At 41.4% G+C, this 13,026-nt stretch overlaps 1 protein-coding gene across 1 annotated transcript; it reads right to left on the bottom strand.

Annotated features, from left to right (window-relative positions):
- Positions 1–3,976: 3,976 nt before the first annotated feature.
- On the bottom strand, positions 3,977–11,942 carry PSMG1 (proteasome assembly chaperone 1). The gene is made up of 7 exons (XM_042868297.1): positions 11,779–11,942; positions 11,602–11,702; positions 10,054–10,205; positions 9,237–9,299; positions 5,829–6,027; positions 5,104–5,240; positions 3,977–4,174 (listed from the first exon to the last, which is right to left on the bottom strand). The coding sequence occupies exons 1-7, from the start codon at positions 11,895–11,897 to the stop codon at positions 4,100–4,102; spliced, it is 846 nt and encodes a 281-aa protein (XP_042724231.1). The 5' UTR covers positions 11,898–11,942; the 3' UTR covers positions 3,977–4,099.
- Positions 11,943–13,026: the final 1,084 nt, after the last annotated feature.

Below are 13,026 nucleotides of genomic sequence, written 5' to 3'. Positions count from 1 at the left end.
GAGCCCAAATCAGAACCAAACCATACAACATCTCAAGAATAAACCAATACAAAATCTGATCTACAGCGCTGACTTGGAAAAACATTTTTGTTTTCTTTTATATGCAATTACTAAGTTCATTGAAAACCAACATTTGCATGTGCTTTAGAAAGCTGTGTCGTCAGTCGTGGGTGCCACTGACCTGACCAGCCTCCAGTTTTTATTTCTGACCTGTGTCATCACCTCCACACTGACGTGCTCCATTAAAGTGAATGAACATAGAACCTTAGAGGTTGGAAAAGATCTCCAAGATCACCCAGTTCAACCATCAGCCCACCCCCACCATGCCCACATCCCTCAGTGCCACATCCACACGGCTCCTGAACACCTCCAGGGACGGTGACTGCACCACCTCCCTGGGCAGCCTGTGCCACTGCCTCACTGCTCTTGCTGAGAAGAAACGTTTCATAATATTCAACATGAACCTCTCCTGGTGCAACTTGAGGCCATTCCCTCTTGTCCTATCACTGCTACATATGAAGAGGTTCCTCACACATGCCCTTATCCAACTTGTAGCAAAGTGGAAGAACATACAGAACTAAAAGCAGTGAGAGAAATCGCTGAGCCACTTTTCTACGAATCCACTCTTTGCACAGCAGCACGTGTGGTACTGTAAGACCATCTCAGGTGTGCTCATTTCCTGTCACTCTGCACAAAGCAAATGGGTAGAGTCCCACTGGGGGCTCATACCAACTGCTCCTGGTGCTCTGTACCAGCACTTCCCAAGGAACGCACAAAGGAACTGCCTGTTCCTAACTATCCACAGGATTTGTTGCAAGTACTTTGCAGGATTTAGAGAAATGGTCTGGCACAGTATTTTGCAGGTGCCCTCTGTGCTTGTTCAGCATTGAAAATACATGTATCTCAATCCAGTTTAGAGACAAATTAAACTGAGCAGCATAGAGGCGTCCTCTGTCACCTGTGGAAGCCAGCACACCTTGAACACCTCTCCTACTTTTCAAGAGCCACCTCAAACCCCAGTTTCATAGGATGATCAGCAAATCAGAGTTTTTTTTTCCTACTGTCTCGTTTCCCATATGGCTGCTTCTATATTAGTGCAGCTACAGATCTTCTATTTGCAGCCTTCCTACTCATGGAATTTTTTCTGAAGGAAGACTGTGCCTCTGCCACATCTGTTGGGCCACGACAGTGTTGCCCCTGAATCACCGTGGGGACCCTTCTACCTTCCTTCCCTGGGTCATTAATTCACTATGAGGCAGTACATTTGCTTTAAAGAGCCAGTGGAAAAAAAAGTCTGTTTCAGTAAACCATGAAAAAAGGATCAAAAGTCTGAATCTGACCCAACAGAAGAATTAAAATATCAATCCAAAGCATACGAAATACGGTGTGTTTACCATTAAGAAAGCACTCCACAGTCCTCTGATGAAAACATAGGGAAAGAAGCCACAATCTATTCAGGAAAACGTCTACATTTAAAAACTGCAAACCTTTAGAAACTATCATTTAATTTTCACTTTTTTTCTACATTTGACATCTACACTGTGGAAGCAGAAAAATTCCTCCTTCTTGGGCCTTGTTCATCTTTGACATCTGACCTTTGTGTTGTGATGGAGCACCAAGGAGGGCTGGCTTAAGGGAGGGGGAAGGGGGGAGAAGTGCCTAACTCGGTAACAAAAGCACGAATGGATGATCCTTAAGGTCCCTTCCAACACAGTGCATCTGTGATTCCAAAACAAGCCTGGCTTACTGCACGGTAATAGTATGCACATGTCCAGACTGATTCACACCAGTGGGGACTAGTATAGCACAAAGCTTGACTCACCTGCAGGGTGGATCACAGCTGGAAGGAAACACCTGGATGCAGGGAGTAAAACCAGCCAAATGATATCTAACCAAATCATCACATCCCAGGCAGATGTTTCCAGCCTATGGAGACCAATCGCAACCTCGGACAGAACGCTCCAAAGGTTAACAGACATTCTAACTTACAAGTATGCAAGAGTTTTCAGTCTTTTAATTGCCAAACTGCTTGAGTTTTATCACTATATTAAAAAACAGACAAACAAACAAAACACAACAACAAAACTGAAAATGAAAAAAAAGCTCCTGCTTGTTTTTCCAAGGAGGCTGCGGATGCCCCATTCAAGGCATTCAAGACCAGGTTGGATGTGGCTCTGGGCAGCCTGGTCTGCTGGTTGGTGACCCTGCACATAGCAAGGGGGTTGAAAGTGGATGATCATTGTGGTCCTTTTCAACCCAGGCCATTCTATGGTTTTATGATTCAAGGTGTTTAAGAGTGTTCTCACATCTCAGCATAAGTTCAACTGGTAAAAACTGAATTACAGCTCAAGGGATAACACTTTTAAACACTGCATAGGTAATAAAAGCAGTACTAGAAGTATATTTACAGTTCCTGTAAGAGCCTGCCTATTTTTATGAAATATTTTTCTTGTTATATACTTTATTGTTAACCAAACACATACAGTGTGCAAGTAAGAAACTGGTGCAGCCAACAAACAAATCTTCCAGAGCAACAGAATTCCCAACTCAGATCAGTTGCACAAATGGGTTTTAATTAAAATGCTACGCAGAAAAAAAAAAAAAAAAAAACATAGGAGGAACCATATCCTGCACTTCACAAGTCTATTTGAAAACAGAGGACCCTTTCAAGTAACAGTTACTTGCTTAACTCTAGCTATGTTAACTGAAGTTGAAAACAACGTCTTGAGTAAGTCAACTTTAAACCCACATCAAGAATGTCCTACTACAGTGGCAACCACGATACAGTGAGCAGTTTAAAACATCAAATAAAACCCCAAACTAACAGAAGTTACAGTGGGCTTGCTGAAGCCTGGAATTACTTGCTTCAGTGGACGCTGACTCAGCCAACAATTTTCCAACCAGAAGGGATGGCAGATCCATGAAAAGAATATGTGCAGAAAGTTTCACTGAACATCCAGTGTAAGTCAAAGTTAAAGGAAGCAGAGAACTCCAAAACTGCTATATTCTTTTTGCACCAAAGGATAAACTGTGTGCAATTTAAAGATTTCTGTTCACCAACAACACCAGCAAAGCATATTTTCTTAATCACCGTATTCTTATTAATTTATCTTAAATCTTTACTTAAAACGTGTATATGCAGTTTAGTTCAACAAGTCAAAACTGCATGCCAACTCTAACAAGTACTTTAAATACACTGCGAAATTGTCAGTAAGTTTCAGAGTTTTTTCAAGTACTTTAGAATTTGAATGCCTACCTTCTTCCAAAAACTGTGCATTCAGCATAAAAGATTTTGTGAAATAAATGTCAAGGTTTGTCCTGGCGAATCCTGCTGAAGCACCTTGCAAGCCTACTGCCATGCTGGTTCCTGCCTCTGTCCAAAATCTGACAGAAAGCCAGCTCCTGCACTTCAATAACTCCGACTGAAGCTGCAAAGAAACATAAGTCCTTGACGAGGTACTGCAAATGGGAACTGAATGTGGGCACGTACCTCTTCCTGCCTGATCTGCAGGCAGTGCCATTCTGAACTGCTGTGATCCTTTACTCAGTGAATCCAATTCACAGCTCTCCCATGAGTTCAAGCAAGACCTGCATTCCTGCCTCTTTGTAAAGCAAGCTTATTTTCCATTAGCAATTCCTTAAAAGGTATCACTATTAAAAAATATGTATATACACATGTACATACATATACATACATAAAAAGATGCACATAATATTTTCTTCATGGCAGGAATCTTTAAGTTAGGTAATATAAGCTGAAGTAGAAAATAGACAAGAATACATTGACCATATTTACTCTTTCGTATATGTGAGGAGTCAATTTGGATATGACAATTCCTTCAGGAAGAAGAAAAGAAATTGCTTTTCATATCTAAGATATCTTTCCTCACAAAGCTGCTCCTGGAGAAAGTCTTCCATCCCTACAGAAAAAAAAATGTGTGTTTATTGCGATGAACTAGAAAGCAACCAAAATGAATTCAGAAGTAAAAATCAAGTAGAATTTATTCCACTTTTAAAGAAATAACTACAATTTCAAAGTGCCATCTCTGGAAGAAACTGGAATTTAAAACAAGTGTCATCCGTGTTGTAAGTGTCCTCTTTAGATATAGATATTATTGTGAGTTTCACCAGTTGTCAGCAACTTCTTCAAAATCTTTGTGCTTTCGGATACATCCTAGGAAAAGGAAATGACAATCAGCATTAGCTACATCCCTGTTAACAAAATAGAAACAAACCAAAACCCACCAAGCCTTGCTATCACCCGTTCCCGTTTTCAATATTATGAGTATCTGTCTGGTAAACATGTTGATTGTAAACAAATATCACCTTAATGAAGGTATCTAGAAAACTCTCAAAGGCACCAAAAGGAACTTGCAGTTTAACAATGCAATGGGGTTTATCAATTTGGCTTTTTCCTCTTTTACAGTGGAGGAAGAGTCTGCATTTTCACTGTTTTTTTCCTTCCATAGATGTAAATGAGTACATTACCACAGAATGGCCTGGGTTGAAAAGGACCACAAAGATCATCAAGTTTCAACCCCCCTGCTGTGTGCAGGGTCACAAACCAGCAGACCAGGCTGCCCAGAGCCACATCCAGCCTGGCCTTGAATGCCTCCATGGATGGGGCATCCACAGCCTCCTTGGGCAACCTTTCCAGTGTAAACCCGTTTTATGTTTAAACATTTAGGGGTTAGTCATTTGCACTTACACTGTAAATGAATGCTAACTGGTAATTTCCATACTTCAAGCTGAAGTAAGTACTTCAATACACGCAAATGCCTTCTATCACTGAAATGGAAGTCCAACTGGCAAAACTGAGGAGGGCGTTGTGCGATGTGAACCAACTATACTTTGATTGAAGTGTTTCAGAAAGCAGCAAAACATTCACCTCAGCATCCCAGAATACCTTGATTTGCTTGGTTAGCGCAAAAACATTGTATCATCTTTATAACTGAGTTTGTAGCTCCAACATTTAAGAAGCTTCCAGATACACCATAAATCAGTTAGGCTTTACAGGTTAGGTGGGTCATATCACCCGCTAAATTCTGGTGAGATAGAAAGACAGACCAAATCTCTCATTAATTTTTAAATATGAAATTTTACCTTGACTAAATTCTTCAGGGACTTAGAAGAAAGCAGAGGTTTGAATGCCTCAATTGTAACCATGTCCAGTTTGATGATATCAGTGTAGCACTGGTACAGTACTGCAGGAATCTGCCATACTTGACAGTAACTCAGAACTAGATACAAATGAAAAGAAAAAGTGTTACGTTCAGCAGCGAACAGGCACATGAGAAAATAAACTATCAAAAAGCAGTAATGCACAGTTCCATCTTTTTTGCTGGTAAATATCTTCAAGAGCAATGTTTAATTAATAAACAAAGGCAATGTGAGCTTTTGTTGGAATGAAACAAAAATGCAAACTACAGATTTTTTTTTTTTTTTTTTTTTAGAAAAATCATCCAACTTTTAGCTCTTCCCAGATGAGGTTTTCCTCATGGATGCTAACATTAATTTGGTACTCTATAAAGAAAAGCCTTACAGAGGTTCCATTACAGCACATGATAAAACCAAATTTAACCTTTACACGGTGCCGATCAGCAGCATCATGAAACCTATTTACCTCTAACAAGCAGAAAGAGCTTATGAACCTCAAACTGGACGTGTTCATATTTTACAAGGCAACATCTAAGATGGTGAATTGTTAGGAATTAATTTCCAAAAAGCCGATCTGGTCGACAATTCACATCATCAAGTAAAAAGTTAGAATTACAAACGGATTTTCTTCAAAGCAAATTTTATATTGCCACTGTGAGACTGAAAAATACCAGCAGCAGGAAGATCTCGCACAATGTTCGGTTGCTCCAGCAGTGGACAGCAGACCTCCTCTTTGAATTCTTTCGTCTTCAAGGCTTTCAGAAATGGAGACTGAAGGGTCAGAGTGGATTCCTGAGTTCTATACTCAGCTACAGGGCACGTTGAAAGAATGGTTACTTGTAAGCCTTCCTTCCTTATATGGCCAAAAACCTGAAAGAAAAATTTTGCCGATAAAGGAACGTTTTTCTTCTCACATTAACAATGTTAAAAACACAGACGTGAATTTCAATTTGAGTGCAGGCAGCAAAGACCAGTCTTTGCTTGGAAGGCTAACTAAAATTTGATTCACAATCCCTTGAATGGAAATTCCATGTGGGTTCCTTTCACGACAGAAGTTAAAAAATGAAGAGAACAAAGAGCTAACATATTTACCAAGTGTACTAGTCTTCTTGAGAAGCTTCAGATTTTCAGCACTATCCTTTCACCTGCAAATATATTAAGGCTTACTATTTTTACTAAGGGTGACAGCAGAAAAAAAAAAAACTCCAAATAAAAACCAGGCTGCTTGTAACAGCAAGGTAGCTCAGTGGGTTCAGAGACATTACAAATTGAAATTGTGCTCCCCAGATGTTGTTTCTGATTTACGCTGTTCTTAAATTTATGATGACTCATTTTCAAATACTCAGATTTTATTTAATTACGCTCAAGTTGAACAGAGAATTGAGAAAATATTTTTTTATGCAGCTTCCCTCAAAGTCAAATAAGCCTAAAATAATATCACGCAAAACATGTATTTGGATCTACTGCACGCCATCACAAAACATACTGCACAGCCCTTCACTGTTTTGAAAGAATCTATGTCAAAATGGGAAGTATGAGAAATGTGCACTCTCCCTCTCAACTCTCTCCTCCAGATTTGTGATCAGAAAAGAAATAAGGCATTTGGTAAACATTACAGAAGCTTGCCTGTTTCTGTACATAGCACCAATCACAGAAGTGGACCTGATGACTCCTTCACATCAGTGTGCTACCACTGTAATATAAAACTGATGTAACTTTTCAGAAGCACTTATCTTCCAATTAATGGGATGTTTACTGTCCTGGTTTTGTTTGGGATAGTTAATTTTCTTCATGGTGACTGGTATGGTGCTGTGTTTGGATTTAGGATGAAAATAATGTTGATACACACTGTTGTTGTAGTTGTTGCTGAGCAGTGCTTACACAGAGCCAAGGACATTTCAGCTCCTCACACTGCCCAGCCAGCAAGGAGCTGAGGGGGCACAGGGAGCTGGGAGGGGAAAGAACCAGGACAGCTGACTCTGGCCCACGTGGATGTCCTATAACACGTGGTGTTATGCTGAACAACAAAACTGGGGGAGCTGGCCAGGGGGACTGCCACTGCTCCAGTACTGGCTGGTTGTGAGCTATTACACTGCACCGTGCACCACTTGTTTCGACTGGCTTTGTTGCTACAGTTTATTTGTTTTACTCTTTTCTCTCCTCTTCCCAGTCCCATTCTTATTAAATTGCCTTTATCTCTTACCCACAGATCCCTGTGCTTTTCAATTTTCTCCCTCATCCCATGGCAGGGTAGGGATGAGCTAATTGCAGTGTGGTGTTTATCTGCCTGCCAGGTGAAATGACAACTGTTTACTCTGCCTGGGAACACTGCTAGTATCAAGAGAAGTTCTGCAAAAGTTCACATCTAAGTGTCAGTGATCATTTACTGAGAGCACAAATGAAAGAGTCTGGCTCGTGGAAACTGTGAGAATTTCCAGTTAGTGAGATTTACAAAGAATACAGAATACACCTGTAACTCAAGCTAAAAGCAAAAGCCTAACAACTTAGCTGTAACACTGACTTAGTTAAAACTGTACACTTCTACTGTTCAAAACCACTCACATTTGAAATAATACATACACAAGCAGCTGGAAAAACAGAAATGGAAAAGACAGTGCAAACCACAAGAATCTTTCTTTTCCCAATTTAAATGAAGTGCAAGAAAGCTTGGAATACAGAAAAACCACAACGTTTAAGATTCCAAGGTTTCTAAAATTTCAAATCAACCACTAATGCCTCACCGGGTCAAATAAACTTATCAACCAGCCATTGAATGACAAGAAAACCAGTTTTCCACAAACGTGGGTCTGAAATCCCTGTAACACTCAAAGTTACCCCAGATTTTCATCTCCTTTGCCTTCCCACAACTGTTGTGGTTCTCCTGTACAATTTTCCCCTGCACCCACATAATCCTCCTTACGTGCTGGCTTAGACAGCTGGCAGGGGAGACAAAGCTGCTTGGGGACTGGCTGGGCATCAGTCAGCAGTAGTGAGCAGCTGCTTTGTGCTCCACTTGTTCTGTGTGTGTACACACACATATACTATATATGACACTATGGTGTAGTGCACACATATACTATATATAACACTATGGTGTTCAAGGAAAGGCTGGATGTCGTGTTGAGGGACATGGTTTAGTGGGAGCTACTGGGAATAGGTGAACGGTTGGACTGGATGATCTTGAAGGTTTTTTCCAACCTTGGTGATTCTATGATTCTATGATTACCATCATTACTATTATTTCTCTCTTCCTTTTTTTAGTGAACAATTTTGTTTTTTGTTTTTATCTCTACCTGTAAGTTCTCCTTTTTTGCCCCCAGCTCTCTCCCCATCTCACCGAGAGCAGGGGGAGCGAGCAGTGTGGTGCTGAGCTGCCCACGGGATTAAACCACAACAACCAAATAAACCACACCTCCCTTGAGGCTAGGATGGGACTGGGACCCACATCCAAAAATCAACAGCCTGAAAATTCCCCTTGGAGTTACTTTACTAAAATCAAAACGATATTATTTGGGGAGGGGTGAGAATCTGAATCCTTGAATCATAATAGGGTTGCCCATACAGCAATCTGACTAGATTGACAAACAGGACAGATAATACTTTGGAAGCAGCTTCTTCTAGACTTCCACCTTGTGAAAGAAACAGATCACACCCATTTGTGAAGACACCACCTACCCTGAATTTTCACAATGCTTATCTGGCAGCTGTACAAATTATGTTAGAACTCCATTACAGAAGGATTCTCCCAGAGCTGAAATACCAGTTGAAACAAGTCACTGAGAAGTTAAGATGAACAGGAAAAAGTTTGTAAAACAGGAAAGGATCAAAATTGAAACTCCCCAAAAAAGTAACTGCACAGTGAGTTATGGTAAACATAACTGGCAACATCTAGAAAAGAATTTCACAGAATTCAGTAATTCTAAATTTGTTGAGTACTTAAATCACAGCAAAAAAAAAAAAAAAAAAAAAAAAAGCTATTTACAGTACTGTCAGGTATAGAAGAGTAGAGAGAAGAGGCAGATGCACTAACTTGAAGGTCCTAAGATTTCATTGCTCAATATGTTGTCTTGCAGTTATACCTTTTCAAGCCACTGGAACTGCTGATCTTCAGCAACATAGCAACTACACTGGCACAACAAAATCTGACAAAGGAAAAAAAAAAAAAAAAGGTTGTTTAAGTGGTTTATAGGACACAATAGTAGCTTACAATCACATGTAAAGGTGGTACGACTACAGTCAACAACTTGTTTGGTACTCCTGGGATTCTTCATCTCTATTTGAGAACGAGTTTTTCATTCATAGCCTCACATGAAACATTCCACCATGTAGGGGTGACCTCATTGCAGCCTTTCAGTACTAAAGGGAGCCTATAAACAGGAGGCTCTAATCAACTCTCAAAAGCGTAGAGAACAGCAGCACAAGGGGAAATGGTTTTAAGTCGAGGAAGATTTAAGTTGGATGTCAGGGGGAAGTTCTTTACTACGAGCGTGGTGAGGTGCTGGCACAGGCTGCCCAGAGAGGTTGTGGATGCCCCATCCCTGGAGGTGTTCAAGGCCAGGTTGGATGGGGCCCTGGGCAGCCTTTCTAGTATTAAATAGGGAGGTTGGTGGCCCTGCATGTGGCAGGGGGGCTGGAGATTCATGATCCTTGAGGTCCTTCCAACCCGGGCCATTCTGTGATTCTGTAATACCATCTTTGCTTTAAACTCCACAAGCCAGAACTCAAAAGCGGTTTTAGTGACCATAAAGACCCTTCACATTTTCTTGTGAGAATAATCCAAAATACTATAGCTGTAGTGTTTTATCCTGTTTGTGCTGGGCAAGGTGGGGATGAAAGGAGCTTGCTCCCTTTTTCAGAATACTAAAATACAGAGAAACTCACACATAAGTCACTTACTGTTGGATCTGATATTAATTGATAGAACAAGCAGAAAGAATCTGTTGGGAGGACACTTGTTGCATTGGTTGTCTGGCACCACTCATTCCACAGTTTCACAGCTCCAACTACTTTCCAACATAAGGAATCCAGAATAAAAGACGACAGAAAAGCTGCAAAGAATGCTAATGTTAATTTACAATGAATAAAACCTCTATTCTAAAAATAAACAGTTGGAGTTAAGTATTTCTTTTCAATATTCTCAAATTAAAAAGGTACAGTAAAAACATTTTTATTGACAGACATTCAACCAAATCCAGCAAAGATTGTGAGTAATTTTGCTGAATCAAGACGTAAAGAACTGTCCTACATATAGGTAGAGATCTCTATCATTAACAACACATATTAAGAACTGTATCACTACAGCCAACTTAGATTCCTTCAGAATATACTAATAACAAGCACAACTAAATATTTTGTCTCTAATAGCTCTTGACATATGAGATTCAACAGATTTCTCAGGAAAAAATAACAGAAGTCAGCAAGGCAGAACTGTAACTTTGGCTCCAGGAAGCAGACACATGAGCATGCAACTCAGTGGCAAAAGAGCTGCTAAATCAAATTACTATAAATCAAAGTAGTTCCTATGAAAGAGCAGACCTAAAATGCATATTTAACTACTTATAAAGGAAAATCCTCAAGAAAGAAAAAAAACAAGTTAAGGAAACTAACTAGGATAAAGATGATCTAGATGTAGAAAAGACTTAAGATGACTCCATATCCAAAGGGAAACAGCTGTTCAGAAGCTCAAGGCCATGTTATGCATGTATGGGAAGGGGAAAAGCTGTCTCAAGACTTCAATGTGTAACCATCTCAGAGCATTACGAACGAGTATAGGACCAAAGTGTAAGAAGGTGACCGAACAAAAAAGAAGTTGTACCAAAAAAATCCTTGCTCACTGGTAATTAAAAAAAAGGTGAGGAGGACTCAAAGTCCGAAATTTCTGTATGTAATCCATATCTTGCCAAGAACGTTAAACTAAAGGGGAAGGGGATGAATAGGACCTGGAAAATTTCCAAAATCAGAACAGTTAAGTTTCAGAGAAGCTTCCCATACTCAGGCAGGAAGAGATGACTGACATCCCAGAACTTTAGAAAGAAAAAGGATGAGTGAAATAACACTTGTAATATTGACAAGTGTAACCCACATATCTGGTTCAGTAGTACAAAGCAATCTGAGCACAGCAGGGATAAGTCAGCTACCTCCCAGACATTCTGAAATACAAGCAGAAGTGCCATAGATGACTTACGCACAGCTTTATGACTGCACAGTTTTATTTACAAGCACCACACCGAGCTACGTGCCATTATCAAAAAGCAGGTTTTGCAAATTAACCAACAATCCAGTAAGAGCATGACGCACGAGCAGGATGAAGGACGAGGTTAAACCCAGTTAAACCCGCAGACAAAGCACGTTCCTATTACCGCACCGCGACCCAACCCAACGTGCTGCTGGCACAAGGACCGTACTTTGGCCATTCCATCCCCACGCGCTCGGTTTCCCACCTACCGACAGCGTTGTGTCCTACGGCGACGACGAACCTGGAGCACGGCAGGGGTTCCTCGGCAGGGCTCCCCGCGGCTCCCGGCGTCCAGAACGCGGCGATCTCCCTGCCGAGAGACGCCGGGCTCACAACCCCCTCCGGGGAGCACGGCGCTGCGCAGCGCTCGCATCCCACACCACTACCTTTTCTGCTGCAGCTCCCTGCGGATCTCCCTATCCTCAGCCGTCTCCTCGGTCTCCTCCTCATCGTCCACGCCGGCCCGGGAAGGAGCGATCACCACCTCTCCGAAGAACGTCGCCATCACCTCGCCGTCACCGCCCCCCGCCTTCCTCTCCCCCGCGGGAGGGCACCGCGCACGCGCGCCGAGACGCTCCGCTGCGCCGGTACCATAGAGTTTCTCTCAGCGCTACGACGCTCTAACCGCGCCGACCATAGAGAGCGGGCACGGCGGGAGGACCGGCAGCTCCAGCCCGAGTGCGTGGCCCAGCCCTCCCTTATCGCCCCGTTTGGTCTGACTAGAGCCAGGCCAAGTCAATAGAAGGAACCGCTGTTCCAAGAGAGAACAGTGAAGAGTAAAATAAATACATTCTTATACGGGTGATAGGAAAAACAGATGAAACAAAAACTCTTTAATTACCTCTCCTCCTGTCTGTCTATAAAACAAGGAGATACACAACAGCATTTGCTTTGCCTATAAAATAAAGTGTTCTGCTCCTTAAACTAGCAGTTCCCTCCCAGGTATGGGAAAGCTGAGGCCAGAAGCTGCTCCCACCCTTTGGGGCCATCACAAATCTACGGTGTGTGAGCACAGTGTGACAGGGCGGCTGAACGGCAAGAAAGAAAAACATCTTTTTGAGTCTGAATCAGAAATACAAACCTACCAAACTGAGATTTGACTGTTTAATAAAATAGAAATTTAAAAAGGAGTCTTTGTAACAGATTGAACCCAACTACTGAGGGTTGTATTTCACAGAACAGTGACCGTGAGCAGCTGCTGAACAGTTCAATCCACATAGGGGTAACAGAAATAACCACTTGCTCTCTTTAACAAAGCCGCTCAGAAGAGCCAGGTCTCCTCACTGAACACAACCATGTTCCTATTTTGTGTACCAACTTAAAGGAATCAAATAAACATCTTGAGCTTATTAAATTCTAACACTATATTCAAGAATTATAGTCTAAATAAATAAAACTCCTGAGGCAAGTGACAAACTAGCTTCTTCTTGGACTTCATACAGAAGGTTTTTTTTTTTTTTCCAAAAAAAACTACTTCTCTATACTGAGATAACATTCTAGATACCAAAATGTGATAGTCAGTGCTCCTTTTGGCACAATGTCAGCAACAACACTGGAGAAGTGCTTCTCAGTAACTGCTGCCAGCACTTTCATTACTTCACTGCCAGTTGTAAAAGCACTTACTATGTTACTAA

This window comes from Lagopus leucura, unplaced genomic scaffold (genome assembly GCF_019238085.1).
Source record: "Lagopus leucura isolate 7727_CA_CO unplaced genomic scaffold, USGS_WTPT01 Super-Scaffold_100001, whole genome shotgun sequence".
Lineage (NCBI taxonomy): Eukaryota > Metazoa > Chordata > Aves > Galliformes > Phasianidae > Lagopus > Lagopus leucura.
This window is presented reverse-complemented; position numbering and strand designations above follow the sequence as displayed.